The 19,674-nt window shown below is 39.8% G+C and overlaps 1 protein-coding gene across 4 annotated transcripts in view; it reads left to right on the top strand.

Annotated features, from left to right (window-relative positions):
• The window catches only part of Col14a1 (collagen type XIV alpha 1 chain), a 232,495-nt gene that overhangs the window by 58,552 nt on the left and 154,269 nt on the right, over positions 1-19,674 (top strand). For all 4 annotated transcript variants that reach the window (XM_021183602.3, XM_029469983.2, XM_085831724.1 and 1 more), the window contains exons 6-9: positions 6,324-6,479; positions 7,594-7,713; positions 10,146-10,310; positions 16,169-16,330. In XM_021183602.3, coding sequence (XP_021039261.1) covers positions 6,324-6,479; positions 7,594-7,713; positions 10,146-10,310; positions 16,169-16,330 — 603 coding nt within the window. The remainder of the gene's footprint in view (positions 1-6,323; positions 6,480-7,593; positions 7,714-10,145; positions 10,311-16,168; positions 16,331-19,674) is intronic.

Raw genomic sequence — 19,674 nt, 5'->3', positions numbered from 1 at the left:
TTTAGTTAACAGGGACATTGCTGCTCCCCAAAGCAGACACCCTGCCTGTAACTGAGTTAAAATCTGTCACCCGGATGCTCCTGTGGGCATAGAGAAACTCCTAATCCCCTTTCTGAGGTGATAGCCCTTTAAATGTGGAAGCAGCTGTCTTCTCCCAGGCCCTGGGGAGAGGAGAACGTGATGACTGTGCTGTTTATAGGGCTGTCAGTTATTGTTATGATTCAGGACTCTGAGTGGCAGCTGAAATGTTCTCTTGGCTGTGGTGCCGTGACTGGGCTTCACATTCCTGCAAGCTGCTGTGGTGTTATGCATTGTGGGTCGATTGTAGGACAAATGCCCATGGGTTTGATTTTATAACTCCTCATAAGGGGAGCTTGATAATTTTTCCTTTGTCCGACTCTCTCTCTCTCTCTCTCTCTCTCTCTCTCTCTCTCTCTCTCTCTCTCTCTCTCTCCCCCCTCTCCTTTTGTGATAGTATTTGAAGTGAATTTATCTAAGCCACCCAGGCTTTGTAGTCCGCTCTACCTTTGAATTCAGACTTTCCATTTTCTCAGTGTGTGGGGAGTGGGCAGAGTTCCCACTCTGCTTACACTGTCTCTTTTCTATGAAGTAGTAAGAACACTTATTGTATAGGATTGATATTGGTCTTTAATTGAGAAAAAAGACATTTGTAAAAAAGATTATAAGGAACAGGCTCAGAAAATCATGGAGGCAGCCAGCCAGCTGGAGATTCAGGAGACAAGAACAGTGTAGTTTCCATTCAAATCTGAAGGCTGATGGTGTCAATTCCAGACTAAAACCCAGCAAGCTCAAGGCAAGTGAAAATGCTGTCCCAGAGGGTCTAGACAGCTGGCAGATGTTCCCTCCTAGTTTGTCTTTGGCTCTGTTCAGGCTCTACTTAGTTCATTATAGAGACCTACACTCAGAAGACAGAACAATCGGCTTCACTGTCTCATCAAGAAGAAAAACTTCCACAGACATATATAGATTAATATTGTTCAAGTGTATAGGCAGTTATAGCTCAGTCATAATTAATAACATAAAGGATAATGGACATAAAGCAATTACTATTCATTTCTGCACAGTGCTTTTCTAAGAAGTAAGACATTCCAGGAAGAACTAAGATGAAGCTAGGAAGAGAATATTGGGGCTGACGAGACGGCTCAATGCTTAAGAGTGCTGGCTGTTCTTCCGAAGGTCCTGAGTTCAAATCCCAGCAACCACATGGTGGCTCACAACTGTCCATAATGGGAATATTGGGAAGTGCTGTGTTAGATCATTGATCAACAATGTTGTGGTGACTGACTTAATTATCTACTTGATTGAATTGGGAGGCACGCTAATGCCTGTGTCTGTGATGGTGACGTTAGAGGCAATTAGATAAGGAGAGGACTCTGACTTAATCAATAGGTAAATTCCTTAATGGATTCACAATATGATGTCATGGGGCGGAAATAAAAGGCAGGAAGCAGAGACAGGGTTTCCTTGCAGGATATAGGTCAGCAGGGCAGTCGTGCTCTGAGTTATTTCAGGTTCTGACTTTTCCTGGTCTCTGTGAAATGCATGTTCCTGCCCTGCCATGTCATTTGTTCCTACATAGTCAGATCAGACCTGTAAAACCAGGTCAGTGACTTACCACAGTAACAGAAACAAACCAGAACATGTGTTAACTGGGTTTTATTGGGGTTAAGATCTGAAGATCAATTTCAGAACAATTGATATCATTCTTATGTTGAGTCATCTGACTTGTGAACACAACGGTAGCTTTCCTTTGCTGTTTTCCAGCTTTAACAAGTGTTTCCAGACATGGTTTGGTAAATACATGCTGAGGAATTTTTCATCTTGAGAGCAACTATAAGTGTCCATACATCTATTAATTTTTGCCAGTTGAGCGAACACACATTATATTTCACTATGATCTTATTTTGGCCACTAAAATAATTAAGTTTTTATTTGTTCACTCATTGGCCGTTGTCTCTTGTCTTTTTGAACATCTACCCATGGCTCTTTATTCTTGAGAGTCATGTTTTCCCTGCTGTGTGGTATCTCTTCCTGTTTGTAATTCATCACTCTTATCATTCACTTTGTTTGTTTGCGACAGCCTCTCCACATAGCCCCAAATCCCAGGGGTCTTCTCGCCTCAGACTTTCCAGTAATGTGGTTAGGGATCTTACGCATGGATTTTAACTTCCTTTAAGGTGTTTTGGTAATGTGAACAACCTTTCAAACTTTAGTATCATTAGTTAATCAATATTTGAACTTATATTCCATTTTATACTGTGACCTAGTTATAACTTATTTAATTTATGAGTGAGCTCAATCAAGAGGATATTTTTAATTGGAAATCATTTGAAAATAGTAAAGACAAGCTTCCTCACTCTTCTGGATAAGCAGAAGGGATTTCCACTCTGTGGTCTTTTCTAAGCTTGGGAAGATGGCTCAGTGGGAGGGTGCTTGCCTCAGATGAGTGTGGCCCTTGGCTCAGTGCCTAGCATTGCAAAAACAGGCAGCAAGAAAGCCCATGAAAGTGTAAGCAAAAGGAGCATTCTAAAAAAAAAAGTTTGTACATTTGCCCAATTATTTAATATATGTAGATGTTTTTGAAAGAAACAAAACAACAGCATTTGTGAGTTGGCATTCCTCATTTAAAAACTAATAAGCATGGGCTCTTGAAGTATAATAAGATAACCGTTTGTCCAGATTATGTCCAAAACCTAAGGAATTTCTCTTCCACAAATTGTAGCAGTATTTGCTTTAGACTTAAGTTACAGTAGGGCTGAGTCTCAAATGCAAAACTGGTATCTTTCTTCTCTTAAATAAGGGGAATTTAGGGCCAAGAATGTAAATAATACCTCTGGATTGAGTTGTACTATTGAGCTTCCTTCCATAATGATGACTGGAGTAGTCCATTGGCAAATACATTTTCCCTCGCCTGGTAAAAAGATCTGGGTCTTCCATGCATATTTATGTCTGGAAAAAATCATGCTCCTTTAAGCAAATGTGATGTGGTGGATGCAAAGACAAATTTGTTAAACTGCCTGTCTCTTTTGCCAGCCACACTAGTGCAGCCAATTTTTTTGGTCACTTATTTATTTATTTATTTATTTATTTATTTATTTATTTATTTATTTATTTATTTTCACTCCAGATTTTATTCCCCTCCCTGCTGCTAGTCCACCCTCCGACTGTTCCACATCCCATACCTCCTTCCCAACCCCTGTCTCCGAGAGGATGTATCCACCACCCACCCCTCACCCAACCAGACCTCTAAACTCCCTGGGACCTCCAGTCCTTTGAGGGTTAGGAGCATCGTCTCTGGCTGAACCCAGAGTTGGCAGTCCTCTGCTGTATATGTGTTGGGGCCTCATATCAGCTGGTGTATGCTGCCTAGTTGGTGGTCCAGTATTTGAGAGATATCAGGGCTCCAGATTAATTGAGACTGCTGGTCCTCCTATAGGGTAGCCCTCCTCCTCAGCTTCTTCCAGCCTTTCCCTAATTCAACCACAGGGATCAGCAGCTTCTGTCCATTGGTTGGGTGCAAATATCTTCATCTGACTCTTTCAGCTGTTTGTTGGGTCTTTTGGAGGGCAGTCATGATAGGCTCCTTTTTGTGAGCACTCCATAGCCTCATTATTAATGAGGTCTTGGGCCCTCCCCTTGAGCTGGATCCCACTTTGGGCCTGCCGCTGGACCTTCTTTTCCTCAGGTTCCTCTCCATTTCCATCCCTGCAGTTCTTTCAGACAGGAACAATTAGGGGTCAGAGTTTTGACTGTGGGATGGCAACCCCCTCCCTCACTTGATGCCCTGTCTTCCTACTGGAGGTGGGTTCTATGAGTTCCATCTCCCTACTGTCTGGCATTTCATTTAAGCTCCATCCCTTTGAGTCTTGAGAGTCTCTCACTTCCAAGTTCTCTGGTGCATTCTGGAGGGTCCCCCCATCTTCCTACCTTCTGAGGTTGCCTGTTTCCATGATTTCTGCTGACCCTCAGGGCTTCAGTCCTTCTCCCTCACCCAATACCAGACCAAGTTTCCCTCTCTGCCCCCACTCCCCATCCACTTTCCCTCCCAGGTGCATTTTGCTTTTTTAATTTTTCAAAAATTCATACACATATATCATGGATCTTGGCCATATCTTACCCCCCTCCTCCCACCCCGCCTCCAGCTCCATCTTTTCCTGATTCATCTCTGTCTTCAAGTCATTTACTTTTGGCATAATCTACTGGGTGATGCCCATGTGCACATGGGTGTAGTGTCAACCAGTGGGGCATGGACAACCTACCAATGGCCACCTGTTCAGAGAAAAGTAGCTCTACCTCCCTCAGCAGCTATGGACAAACTCAGCTAGGGGTGGGTATCAAGAACCCCTCTACACTCTATACTGGAATTTGGACTTGTTTCAGCTTGTACAGGCAGCCATAACTGCTCTTAGTTTATGTGTGCAACTGCCACGCCATTTCCAAAGACAGCATTTCACAGCACATGCCCCTCCCTATCTTTTGGCTCTTAAATTCTTCTCTCCTTGCTTTCTCCATCTTCCTTGAGCCTTGGAGAGGGAGGTTGATGTAAATATTGTCTGTGGCTGCATACTTATAGTCGCTTATTCCCTGTAGTTTGAACAGTTAGGAATTTCGGCATTAGCGACTCTCCACTGCCATAGGTAGCTTCTCTGACCGAGAGCAGCACAAATCTATTATCACAAACACGATTTTCCAAGGCAGTTTGACAACATGTCTACTTATCAAAACAACATCAATAGATTCTCCCTCCAGGGCTAATGACCTCCCTAACTGTGGGTTTTTTGTTTGTTTGTTTGTTTTTGGTTTTTTGAGACAGGGTTTCTCTGTGTAGCCCTGGCTGTCCTGGAACTCACTCTGTAAACCAGGCTGGCCTTGAACTCAGAGATCTGCTTGCCTTTGCGTCCCAAGAGCTGGGATTAAAGGCGTGGGCCACCACAGCCCAGCTAACCGTGGGTTTTAATGATACTTACAGTACTAGGTATGAATTACTTCTTGTGCAGTAGACATTGAATTCAATCTATATAGCAGTTGGGATCCTCAACCCAGAGACTTGCCACTGTTATACCAGTGAGCACATCCCACTGATGGCTCAGTTCTTTGATTGTGATTTTCTGCATATTGATTTTCAATATACAAATTATATTTCAAATATTGTTATGTTGTCATTTTAATGTTAAGACATTAAACCAAGTAAGGATTTTCTGGTCTGGAAAAAAAGTAAAAGCATGTATAAACACACACACACACACACACACACACACACACACACACACACACACACACACACAATCACTTCTATTTTAGTATAAAATCCAGCAAAGATGAACAAAATTGAAGCATTTAGGATACTAAAGATTCCATAATATTTTAAAAGATTTGTAAACCACATTAAGAATGTACCACCAATTGGCTCTCTATGAACAGCAGTGGTTTCAACTCATCATCCATAGACCTGTGCTAACTCAGGGATCCATCTGTGTTGTGAAGGCAGCTTTTCTCTCCTCTTCCCCAACATTCCTGCAGTGGGTGGACACCATCCATGATGGTCAGATCCTGGGGGTGCCATGCCAACAGCTTGCTGTTATTTATGGATCATTATGTGAAATACTTATGGAAACACCAATTACTTAGCTATCTTTAGGAAAAAAAACTCATCGACATATAGAAACAATATGAAAAGCAGTAGCAACAAGAACAGCAACACTACCACCACCACCACCACCAGTAACAACATCAACACATGAGTTAGACTTGGGGGCGAGCCTTGAGCCCTTCCCCAACTTTCTCTTTTTTAGATTAACATCTTACTTAATCAAAGGTCTCTGTGCCATTTTTAGATTAAATACCTCTCCAAGACTTATCTCACATAGGCTTACCAGGGCAGGAGAGAAGCCTTGACTCTTTCTAGCCATCAGCCCATCCCAGGAAGATGACCCTTACTGATACTGTTGAGACCTTTCCTGGAAAGAATTTCCTACAGGCTGAAGCCCAAGGCTGGAAGATTTTGTACAGACACCACTTTCTAAAGCATACAGCAGGGTGAGTTGCCAGGTTGGCTGGAACCTGACAACACTTTGCTAACTCTTTCCAGAACCCTCAAGTCTGCTGCCAACCATTACTACAAATTTTTCCTTGGAAGAATGCATTTAAGGGAAGAGTTATAAAAAGAAAAAAAAAAGATGGCAGCTTTGATGGAACTTTATTGCGTTCTTAGCACTAAGTTATCTGAATGACAACTGAAATTGACTCCCACTGTTAAGAGTTCTGACAGTAACACATGCGCTTTTATGGTTTGCACTTTGCAGAGGTAAAATTCTTCTGTGAGACTCCAGCCATCGCTGACATTGTCATCCTGGTGGATGGGTCATGGAGTATTGGGAGATTCAACTTCAGGCTGGTGCGCAATTTCTTGGAAAACCTGGTCACAGCATTCAACGTGGGCTCAGAAAAGACAAGAATTGGTAAAACTTTTGGGCCACAGAAGCTAGTTGCTACTAAAAATTTCTGGGCAGATTCTTCATAAATTCAGAAACTGTTTACAAAGTTACCTTCAAAGTTACAGGATCAACTACCTGGGTGTTCCTGAAAGCAGATTTTCAGATCAGTAAATATCTATTCTTTTTGTTTTGTTTTGTTTTGTTTTTTGAGACAGGGTTTCTCTGTAGCCCTGGCTGTCTTGGAACTCAGTTTGTAGACCAGGCTGGCCTCGAATTCAGAAATTCACCTGCCTCTGCCTCCCAAGTGCTGGGATTAAAGGCATGCGCCACCACCTCCCGGCTTAAATATCTATTCTTAACAGTTTTTTATTATTCCTATTAAAATTTCCAATGGATACCTTCATTTACTTGACTACTGAATATGTTAATTCTTTGGAAACTCTTTCTTCCCTTTACTATTATTAATAATAAAATGTTAGAACATAGCTGTAATAAGAATTAATCACACAGCCATCTGTATTTAAAAGAAACACTCAAGTCCAGGGAAATGTTGAATTGAAAAGCTGGAAACAATATTTTGGCAATGTAACTTTGTGAAGGTAATTCTAGTTAAGATAAAAAAAGAAAAAAGGGTGGGAGGAAGAAGAAGAAGAAGAAGAAGAAGAAGAAGAAGAAGAAGAAGAAGAAGAAGAAGAAGAGGAAGAAGAAGAAGAAGAAAGAGAGAGAAACCTATAAATCTTTGTGTCATGTTCTGAGCAACATGATAATATATTTTCTATAAAAGTTTTATAGTTATAATCTTTAAGTAAGTCACTAAGGACTATCATTTCTTTGAGAAGACAACAAATAAATCTAGAATTTTTATCTACACATGACTGACATTTTTCTTTTAAATGCCAAACACCTTATTATTTGATAGCTTCTAAAGAACTAGAAAATATGTAAACTCCCTCCACTTCCAGATACACCCAAGTAGAGCTCTTTAGCGATGCCAGGACTTCTCTTGGAGAGCAGACAGCCAGGTAAAGAAAAGAATGTTAGACAGATGAGGGTCTTACTCTGCCTGCTTTCTTGAGTAGTCATGAGATCCTGAGTTGCACATAACTTATTGGAGTGCTTTCTCTTCCTTCTTTTCCAGGCTTGGCACAGTACAGTGGGGACCCCAGAATAGAGTGGCACTTGAATGCCTTTAACACAAAAGATGAGGTGATTGATGCTGTCCGAAGCCTTCCATACAAAGGAGGAAATACCCTAACAGGTATGTTTTCTTCAATGCACATTCTTAGCTAAATATCTTGCAATTAGCAACTGTATTATCTTATTTTGCTCCTTTTTTAGAGATGACATAGTGTTTTCTTTCTTCTTTCTTTTTTCCTTCCTTTCTTTTTTCCTTCTTTCTTACTATGTAACATTAAAAAAATCTTAAATGGCTACTTTATCAAACAGCATTAAGATCCAATCCAATCCAATCCAATCCAATCCAATCCAATCCAATCCAATCCAATCCAATCCAATCCAACAGTATAATGATTTCATACTTAGATTCTGAGGAATGATGATAGAAAAACATTAAAAACCATTGTTTTTCTCAGCTGCTACATTTTCTATACAAGTAGAAAACTTGCTATGTTCAGTATGAATGCTGCAATTTGTAGCACATAATAGTCTTGAATCTGAACCTAGGGCTTTCAGGCAGCACTCATTGGCATTGTTTGGTATGATGGTGCACACGGTACCCTGCACATGCTATGTGTCCAGATATAAGGCTGCCCTGATACGCTGTGTGATGTAATATGGGTGAGTGCAGTTAGAAACACCGCAGATGCATCATATATTATTTAATCATCTTTCTACTGGGTGTGTACATCATCACACTCAATGCTGTCTTACTTTTAGTTAATGATTTTTCGTTACCCTTATTTGAAACTTTGATGAGTAATTATCATGAAAATACTTGAAGACTTTTGACCCACTAGTATTTCTGACAGCTGATTACTATTACTATAACAATATTTACATTAAAATTATCTGTGACATGAACGTAAGTGATTTGTGTTAATGTGGCTTATTCTTCATCATTTAACTTTTAGTACACTAATTAGTTTAATGGAAAAAGTAGACCAATGTGCAATAACAATGGAGCACACAAAGAGAAAGATGGAAATCCAATTAAAAGATCCAAAGGAAATACTAACTGTAGGAAGGGAACAAAACCCAAATAAACACCCACTATAAAACAAATGAGGAGCACATTTGGTGGAGCTAGTGGGCTGGCTGTGACTCATGGAGAACCTCTAAGCTTGATGAGCTCCATACAGCTCATGGTGTTGGAGTGAGGGATACCAGCACCAGAAATCCAGTGACTGTAGAACAGCTAGATAGACAAACGTGGTAACAAGGGCGATAACCAGAGGAGAAGGGAGACAGACAGAAGAAGACATAATACTTGAAACAATAATGGCTGAGAATTTCCCCCAAATTAATGTCAGGCCCCAAACTATATTTAAGCTGTTGCTGCCCCTCCTCCTCCTCCTCCTTTCCTTCCCTTCTTCCTCTTCTCCTTCTTCCTCTTCCTCCTCCTCTCCCTCCTCCTTACTCTCTTCCTCCTCCCCCTCCTCTTCCTTCCTTCCTTCCTTCCTTCCTTCCTTCCTTCCTTCCTTCCTTCCTTCTTTTTTTTTTTTTTTTTTTTTTTTTTGGTGCTGGGGGTTGAACCCAAAGCTTCTCAGGCTAGACAAGGGTTTTTCCACTGAACCATGTCTCCAGCACTATTTGAACAGATTTTAACCTTAGAAAAGCTATTGTCTTTCACTAGCGCATGGCTTGGAGGCTCAGTTTTAGCCATGAAGATCTTATTAAGGACTCTAAATAAACTGTTGGCTCCTTGATAACTGATCACCTTGCCAATCTGAAGTATACTTTAGTGGAATTGTTAATAGCCACGAAAAATTATTAAACACAGAAGCAATATTGCATGGTTTCTTATTTCTTTCCAGGTAAAAACCGTCTCAAAAGGCAGTAGTTTGATTTTAGAACTCAGTCAGGCACATGGACCAGTGGTCAGCTCTGTGAGGTGTTGGTGGGCTCTAGAGTCAATCCTTAGTCTTGGGCTCCCCAAATGAAGCACGTGAACAAATAAGATCAATGAGAGAGAAAGAGGGAGCGTCTTATCCTCTAACCTAATGCTCGACCCTTAACAAGATTCCAGTAAATGTTTGGAGAGCAATTTGGTGCTCTAAAAGATTTCTTGCAATGACGATGCTCATTGTTTTGTATATTTTAAAAGAAGAAAAAGAGAAAAATAAAGAAATGAAAGATTTCTTAAATGGTATTGCTAGAGACAAAAATGTTTATTAAAGATTCAGCCAAAAGAAAGATATTTCTTACTTAGATGAATGAAATGTTTACTCTGCAGTAACTCTGCTGGTATTGTGTTTTGCAGTCCCTGAGGAAAAGTTCAAGGAAGAATTCAGAATGTGTTATCCTCTATCTATGCTCTATATCCTGATGCAATAGCAGGCTATTTTTTTTATTACCTTTATTCTAGTGGATTTGGCTTTTTTTATCAGGTTGTTGTGAAAATGAAAGCTCACTTCTCATAAAAATCCTCTTAGCTCTACTCATCATGGGGATACACTTTCCAAACTAGAAGACTTTAATTAGATATGCTTGGTTTGTGTTTATTTCTCCCAGGTCTTGCTTTGAACTTTATTTTTGAGAATAGCTTTAAACCAGAAGCAGGATCGAGGAGTGGAGTTTCCAAGATTGGCATTTTGATCACAGATGGAAAATCTCAGGATGATATTATCCCACCATCTAGAAACCTCCGTGAGTCTGGTGTAGAGCTGTTTGCCATAGGTATGTATACATTTGTTAGATTTATTTGTTTGTTTACTGTTTATTGTTTAGTGTTTGTGAATGGAAGTGCGTGTGTGTGTTTAGATGATAACTTGTGGGGGGGCCTCTTCTCTGCTTCCACCATGTAAGTTCTGAGAAAGTGCACATTTGCCCATTTTTTATTGGATATTTTTTATTTACATTTCAAATGTTATCCCCTTTTCTAGTCCCCCCCAACCCCCCGGGAACTCCCTATCCCATCACCCCTCCCCCTGCTTCTATGAGGGTGTTGCCCCACCCATCTACCCACTCCTGCCTCCCTGCCCTGGCATTCCCCTACAATGGGGTATCCATTGAGCCTTCACAGGATCAAGGGCATCCTCTGCTACAATATGCAGCTGGAGCCATGGGTCCCTCCAAGTGTACTCCTTGGTTGGTTGCTTAGTCCCTGGGAGTTCTGGGTGTATGGGGGGGTCTGGTTGGTTGATATTGTTGCTCTTCCTATGGGGTTGTAAACCCCTTCAGCTCCTTCAGTTGAAAGTGCACATTTTAATAGCAGCACTAGGGAGGCAGAGGCAAGTGGGTCTCTGAGTTTGAGGCCAGTCTCATCTACAGAATGAGTTCCAGGATGGCCAAGGGCTACACAGAGAAACCTTGTTTCGAGGAAGAACCAGAATGAAAGAAGATGAGAATGGAACTCATTTGGCTTGGTGGGAAATGTGTCTCCAAGCCATCTAACCAACCCTGTTTGTCTTTAAGACAGGTTCCTGTTTCTGAGTACTGGGATTACAGATGCAAACATACACAGCTGCAGTATGTTGCTATGTGCCTCTAATGGTCCAGTTTTCAATGTGGACTTAGACTCAGGTCACTTAATGCAATGCACGTTGTTCTGAGAGTCAGAGGCCTGAGCGATTTCCATATCTGGCTTGCCATCTGAGTCCAGCTTCTTGCATTTAAAACAAGAGTGATTCTGTCACGTAAGCCATGGTATTTGGATCCCTGAGAGAAATACTGAGCACAAGACTTTTGAAAAAGCATATAGTGACATGCTAACGTTAATCACATTTGTTTCCATTTAATTTGTCATGATTTGCTTATCGGGGTCAGTTTATAGCTGTCTCTTTGCAAGTTGTTCAAGAAGAAACTACTTCCCACAAATCCAAGGAATTAGGACTTCTGCAGCAATTAAAGATGTGTAATGTTACTGAATTGAATTAAACACCCTGAAAGCTATTCTTTTATGAAAAAGGATATATACAATGGATCCAGAATAATTACAAAATATTTACATGATAAGCTTTGCCTTTGATTAAAGTGTTTACATTTTCTTTGGCAAGAGGAAGGTTTTCTGCTTAGTAGAGACCAATAAACTTTGGCAGGAAAAAAAAAAGCCTGATTCCTAAGGACAGTGAGACATTAATCAAAATGATATAGAAAATTCCTCCACAGGGCTCTGAACACACTTGAAGTCTCTTGTTTGAATGGCCTACTTAGTTATATTTTATACAATTAATTATTCTAGTGTCAATCTTTAATCTCATTAAGATGTGCTTATTAAGATCATGCATGAGTCTTTTCATAAGCTTTTTTAAAGACAGTTCTCTATGACAAGAGAATACTTTCAGGTTCTATAGAGGTCAGAAAAGGTAGTGGGTTCGGTACTGAAATTGATTCCAGGCTTCTCACCCTACTGTCTCAGTTAGGGTTTCTACTACTGTGAAGAGACGCCATGACCACAGCAACTCTTATAGAGGAAAACATTTCATTGCGGCTGGCTTAGTGTTCAGAGGTGTAGTCCATTACCATCATGGCAGGAAGCATGGTGAGAAGCATCCAGCATGCAGGCAGACATGGTGCTGGAGAGGTAGCTGAGAGTTCCATGTCTGGATTCTCAGGCATCAGGAAGGAAGACTTGGGCTTCTGAAACTTTTAAGCCCACTTCCAGTGGTACACTTGCTCCAACAAGGTCATATCTACTCCAACAAAGTGACACCGCCTAAGCATCCCACTCCCTAATGGGCCTATGGGGGTCATTTTATTCAAACCACCACACATACTAAATTAAAGTAACTAGGGAGACGGGGTCTTGTAAACCTTACTTTAAAAACACCCAGATCAGGCCAGATATAGTGATGTATGCCCTTAATTGCAGCACCTGGGAGGTAAAGATGGGCAGAGCTCTGTAAGTTTGATGCCAGTATGGTCCATGTAGAGAGTTCTGTGCCAGCCAGGGCTACTTGTGAGACTCTGTTTTTTGAAAACATTTTTTCAGGGTTGAGAACTACTGATAGACCCCTTAGGGTACCGTCTCTATGTGTGCTGATATGGTTCTGATTCTTAGAGAAAGATCTTAAAAAGACTCCTTGTTTGTAGAGTAAATTTATTCTTATTTTATATATTAGAGTTAGGTTGATAATTAGTCACTTCTTTAGGACTTATTTCTTTCTGTTTCTTACAAAGGAAAACATGTAGCTGGGGCTGGCTTACAGGTTCAGAAGTTTAGTCCATTGTCATCATGGTGGGAAGCATGGCAACATGCTGGCAAACATAGTGCTGAAGAAGCAGCTCAGAGCTCTACATCTTGATCAGCAGGCAGCAGAGTGAGAACATTTTTTTTTAAAGACAGAAAATGAATTCACTCTGTAGAGCAGACTAGCCTTGAACTCAGAGATCCACCTGCCTTTGCCTCTAGAGTGCTAGGATTAAAGGCGTGTACCCTAGCCGCAGGCATAGAACTTCTTAGTGTCTGACATGTTGGCAATAGTTGCAGAAACGGTTAACACCCTGTTCTTCCTTCTTTTCTGACTCCCTGCAACCTTTCTAAACAGTGAGTCACTAGATGGTGAGATTATACCTTCATTGCTTCTTCACAACAGCCCACCTGGTCCCTGACGCTTTCCAAAAGCTCTGTAAATGGCCCTGGTCTAAAATACTTTCAGAGATAGCACTATTACTCTTAGCATTGAAAATAAAAATGCTTATAAAAGGTCAATCTAAGAGAAGTATATTATCTTTGTTCAAGGAAGCAGAGGATATTGTCTTGAACTATATAACAGTAATTGCTCCCCCTTTTCCATTCATAGAAGAGAGACTAGAAGAGACTCAAGGGAAAAATATAAAATATCTAATATTCAAACCTTATTTGAGTAGATTTAAATCTATATATATATTTTTTTTTTGCATGGAAGGTCAGGTGAGTATTGTATCACAGCCGTATGTAGGAACCATCTCATACCCAGTTTTCAAGAGCTAGCGATGTACATTGCATCCCCCATCTGCATCTTTTGACCTTGCACACTTGTTTGATACCTAGTCATAGGTATCTATATGATAGAAAAATGGAAAACACTGGAAACTAGCACAGGACCATGACTGGTAAGTATTTCACCAAATATCTGTGTAACATAGAAGGGCAATGAACCACGTGAGCCTTTTAGTCCTGGGAATGGATTCAGTTGCTTGTACTAGGCATTAACATTTATTCCTCTGAAGCTGAACAGTGCATCTTTCATAGCTGCCAACAAGAGGAAAAATGCTTAGAAACCACTCTGCTTGGTTTGTGGGTTACAGAATGCTTTATTCAAGAATTACTAGCTCCACTGTGTGCCAGGCATTGTGGTGCATTCTGGGACGCAAGGATGAGTGGAACAAAACTCCTGATGGCACACATTCCTTCCAAGTCATCGCCACCATTTCCTTTATTTTCCATGCAGTTGCCGCAGTCAAACTATTTTATTCATAAAGATGGGGAAGTAAAAAGATGGCAGGGGAGAGAGGCAGAGTCTCTTCTAGCGTATTCTATCAAGTGTAGACTTGCACGGCATGAGAAGGCATTCTTTCTGCAAAGTTGATTCAGCACACACTCTGTTATATTGACTCAGTTGTGTAGAAGTCCCTTGGCCAAGATACACATTTCTGTCTCGCATCTGGTTTAAAAAAAGCCTCTGCAGAGGAGTTAAACGGATGGGGGATTATCTTGTGTGTTTATCCTGAATTTTAGGCTTTTGTTCATAATCCTTAGAAGAGTGTTTAAACAAAACTTAGTGAATTCATCCAGATGTTATTTGAACGTGTCTTGAAAGTACCTGGAAGTGAACATATTCTTTATCTTAAGCCTTCTAATGCACATCATTTGGTGGCTATTAAAGCTTTGTTACTTAGTATTTTGAGACTGAAGGATGTGTCATTGTCCCAGGCAAGCATGTAAAGAAGTCATCTGTGCTGCTCCAGGCCATCTCTGTACCATTCATCTAAAGTGCCTCTTTTTAATACCCTCATATGATTGACGCCATCTCTCTAACATGCCTCTAAAGTGGCTCCTTTTTAATACCCCTAGATGACTGGCATTACAGGGGTTTCTAAAGAAAGCCTCCTTGTTTGATGACTCTTGGAAAAGAGAAACCTCCCTTTGCACCCATGGAACACAATCATGTTACCTTTCTTCTTCGATCTCCGATTTCCTTTGCTCTTTGTAATGCCCTCTCTGAGAGGCAGTGCAGCCTGGAACTGCAGCAATAGCCTTTCTAGTTTTGTATCCTTCCGAGAAGTTCACTAACTCTGCAGCAAGAGCTGTGTGATGGTTGTTGTGAGGGTTTGAGTGAATGTATTGACGACCATGAACAACACAGTGCTTGGGGCAGAGTGAACATACCCCAAGCCTCTGTAGCCTCTGCAGCTTCTGCAGCCTATGCAGCCACTGCCTTTAGCCCCACTAATTTGTACTATCTTCAAGACACTCAGTCTTCTCCTTGACTTGTGGTGACAGAGTTCAGTAGCAACTATGGAAGCCACAGAACTTTCTTATTTGATTCATCAGAAGTTGCAGAGATCAAATTGTGTTTGAGTCCGTTAAAAATATCCTCACCCACATTTCCCTCTGGCTTAGTACTGCATAAAATAATTATGTCTATAACATTTCCATTCTAGCAGTATTTCTCAATTATTTATTTTTTGAGGTCTACCACCCTCCCACTATGGTTCAGGCTAGCCTGGAACTCTCACTATGTAGCCCAAGCTGGCCTTGATCTATGTTGGTCTGTCTACTTCACGACTGATGAGATTATAGACACTTTTCTGAATGTAAATAAACTTATTTTTGCAGAAGTTTAAACCTGAAGATTGATAGTTTATAGCACTGGCTTAGTTATTCTTGATTCTACAATATTTGTCAAAGAAGTTATATCAAGGTCAATTCTCCTGTTGATGTGTGCTGTGAAAAACAGCACCTAATTACCTAGGAAGCATCTCTCATGAGACATCCCCCTTTTTCTTTTTCTTGTGTTTTTGAGATGGGAACTCACCATGTAGCACTGTTTGGTCTAGAATTCACTGTGTAGACCAAGCTGGCCTTGCATTCACAGAGATCTACTTGCCTTTGCCTTTCAAGTGCTGGCATTAAAGGTGTGTGCCATGACACTCAGCTACATTCTTCCTTTTGTAATTAAAAAAATTGTTCAGTTGAATAAATAATGTACATTCAATATATTCCTCTAAATCCAACTACCCTGGCTTTTTACCACCTTCCTTTGTGACTCTCCCTTTTTTCCCTTTGAAATTTTGGTTTGTATTTTCATGTATTGACAAACAGGATTTTATATGTGCCTACGTACCTAAAATCTAGGACAATAAGTGAGAAAAAATACATTATTCGCCTTTCAGAGACTGGCTTAATTAATATGATTATCTCCATTTATATCCACGTTTTTCCTGTAAATGACATAACTTAATTACTCTCTGTGGCTGAAAAATGTTGTGTTGTGTGTATATGTCATTGGATGCATAATTGAACCATCCAAGTAGAGGGTGCTTTGGTTGAGTGGGTTAGCCCCCTACAGCTGCATCAGCATCACCATCCTTCCTGTTATCATCAATGGCAGGGGTTAAAAATGCCGACCTGAGTGAGCTGCAGGAGATCGCCTCTGAGCCAGACAGCACCCATGTGTACAATGTTGCTGAGTTCGACCTGATGCACACAGTGGTGGAGAGCCTGACCCGTACTGTATGCTCTAGAGTGGAAGAGCAGGACAAGGAGATTAAAGGTAAGAGAGGACAGAGAGACACAAGAGATGTGGGCATCACAACCTGCACAGGCCTGGCACTGTCTTCATAGGCCTATAACCACACACACACACACAGACACAGACACAGACACAGACACAGACACAGACACAGACACACACACAGACACACACACACACACACACACACACACACACACACACACACACATGAACACATTTCTGTAGACATAGCACTGCCACCATGAACACTTAACCATAAAGGGGAGAACATGTGCACAGGTTTATCATGCTCACAGGTTCATGACCATGCACATAAGTCAATTATGGTGGCCACAGGTGTAGACTATAAAAAAATTCCTGTTTTTTTTTCAAGTTGACTTTCTTTCTTTCTTTCTTTCTTTCTTTCTTTCTTTCTTTCTTTCTTTCTTTCTTTCTTTCTTTCTTTCTTTCTTCTCTCTCTCTCTCTCTCTCTCTCTCTCTCTCTCTCTCTCTCTCTCTCTCTCTCTCTCTTGTTTTTAAGGAAAATATTTTATTGGGGCTGGCTTACAGTTTCAGAGATTTTAGTCCATTCTTGTCTTAGTCCACTATCATTTTGGCAGGAATCATGGTGGTGTACAAGCAAACATGGTGCTAGAGATGAAGCTGTAAATTCTACATCTGGATTGGCAGGCAGCAGGAAATGACTGTGACACATCTACTTCAACATGGCCATACCTCCTAATAGTGCCACTACTTATGAGTCTATGGGACCATTTTCATTCAAACTACCACATTTCACTCACTGGATCCATAGACTTATAATGCAAAAAAAAAATGCATTCTGTCCAACTTCAAAAGTTCCCATATCCCATAACTCAAGTTGACTTTCTTAATACTCTGTTTTCTTTCTGATACCTCATGAAGGTAAGGGACACTTGCTTTGACTAGGAGGCATTTTCTCTGAAGTGTTAACATTTAGACCATTCCACTTTTCAAGACAAATGCTTAATTTCAAAGTAATTGTGCCATCACATAAGTTGTAAGGAACAGTTCCCAAAGAGCTAGCATAGTCTTTTCCAGCTTTAATCTAATGGCAGCACCTTGCAGAGCCACCCTAACTCCAGCAGGCTATGAACAACAATAGACTCAAAACAAAAACCATCTCCATCACAGGAATACTCCTGCTGCTCTTCACACTCATGATTAACATCCTCTTATCACCCTCTTGCTAAATCTTGACAGCCAATAGAGTGGTCTCCATGTGTCTATGTATGAACGTATATATGTATTCACTTTAAAACAGTTATACAAAGTGAATTTTCCAATATACAACCTTTGAGAATTTGAATTTTTCATGCCGAAAATTCTCTGGAGATTTTTCCAAATTATATGTTCATCAATAGCTCTATGTTTTCATTGGTACAGATGTACCACTGTTTATTCAAGCATTCACATATTCTGCATTCTTTCCAGAATCCAGGATACTATGATAAAGTGGCTGTGAATATTTGTTTATTAATTTTTGTGTAAATGTAGGTTTTAATTTCTCTGGAGTAATGTCCAGGTGTGCAATGGCTGAACAGTATCTTGGGTTCATGTTCTGTTTAATTTGGCTTTCATTAGAAATTTCTAGACTCTTGAAATGTATGTTTCAAGTGGCATTGCATGAGTGATCCAGTTTCTATGCATTGACGCCAATGTTGATGTCCTTTCTCGTTTTGTTTTAATTTCAGCCATTCTGAAAGGTTTGTAATCATACAACATTATGGAATTTGATTTTCATTTTTCTCATGGTTAGCAATATTGAACTTTTCACTTGCTTGAATTTTGTTCTCTTTGTCCTCTGTGGAAAAACACCTCTAAAGATACATCTAGAACAAAAGCATGAAGCATTCTCTAGTTGAACTTTGTGTGCCAGTGTCAGTTAGGTATAATTTTGTAGTAATTTTATCTCAGGCTCTTTGGCCTGTTCACCTTGTCTAATTTTCTTCCAGTCATACATTTTTAAATTTACTGTAGTTATATAGTAAGTCTTTAAATTTTATAGACTTGAGTTCTCTTATTATTATTATTATTATCATCATCATCATTTATAAATTTATTTCTTTGTGCATGTGTGTGCCATGACTTGTGTGTAGAAGTCAGACACACCCTCTGGGACTTGATTCTCTCCTCTCGTCCTGCTTCACTGAGGTCATGTTACTCTTGTTTCTGCTGCTGTGCTAGTGGAGGCTGACAGGATGAACCTTCCAGTCTATTCTTCTTTCTTCACTCCCATCTTGCTGAGGGAATGCTGGGATTGCCGATGCATACCAGCACATCCGTGGGTCTTGGGAGCAAACCTGGGTGCTTAGCCTTGTGAAGCTACAGCACCTTTGCCCATTGAGCCATCTCCACAGCCATTAGTTATCCTTTCTAAGTTCCAAAAACCTCTTTCCATCTTTATTACTTGATTGAATATTAGAATATCTTTGCTCTATAAAAATTTTACTTGTGTATTCATACACAAGTAAATACAAATATAAATTGCCAGTTACCAAATTTCACTTGGTAAAAGAAAGATTTTCAGTTTATTGGGGATATCCAGTTTATGAATGTCTTCATATAATAGTTAGATATGATTTTATTTCTTTCATTAATTAACATTTTATATTTTTTAGGACTTATGAGTCTTATCTTCTTATTTACTACAAAGGTTTTCTTAGAACTGTACAAATTATTTAACTTCATATGAATGATTTTGATTAATTTTTTTAATTTAAAAGTCTACATGTTTATTTCTTGTAAATAGAAATGGATTTGATTTTGCATATTTATTTTGTATATCATATATATGGCTTGAAACTACTAATTAGTTTGGAAGGTTTCTTCTGGATTTAAAAGTTTTTGTGTATAAAATTATACAATTAGGAAGTGGAAATAATTTTATTTATTTTTTATTTTTCCAACTTTTGTTTTCTTGCCATATTGGATTTGCTATGATTTCTCATGCCAATTTGCATGTAACTATTGCATTGGTATATTGTTGGTTTATTCCCTCCTGTAGAAAGAGCATTTTGATTTTCAAGGAGTTGGTTCATTTTATAAATGTTGTAAAATTCTGTATAGCATTTTTTGATGTCTGTAGGGTCTAAAGAAATGGTTTTTAACCATGGGTGAAATGCCCCTTTCACAGGGGTCTCCTAATACCATAACGAAATGTAGATATTGACATTATTATTCATGGCAGTAGAAAATTACAGTTATGAAATAGCAATGAAAATAATTTTATGGTTGTGGAGTCACCACAAGATGAGGATCTGTATTAAAGAGTTGCAGCATGAGGAAGAGGATCACTGGTCTCTAGTTATGTCTTCAGTTTCCTTCCTGAGTGACATGTATAC

This window comes from Mus caroli, unplaced genomic scaffold, assembly GCF_978045245.1.
Source record: "Mus caroli unplaced genomic scaffold, Mus_caroli_1 scaffold_16, whole genome shotgun sequence".
Classification (NCBI taxonomy): Eukaryota; Metazoa; Chordata; class Mammalia; order Rodentia; family Muridae; genus Mus; species Mus caroli.
This window is presented reverse-complemented; position numbering and strand designations above follow the sequence as displayed.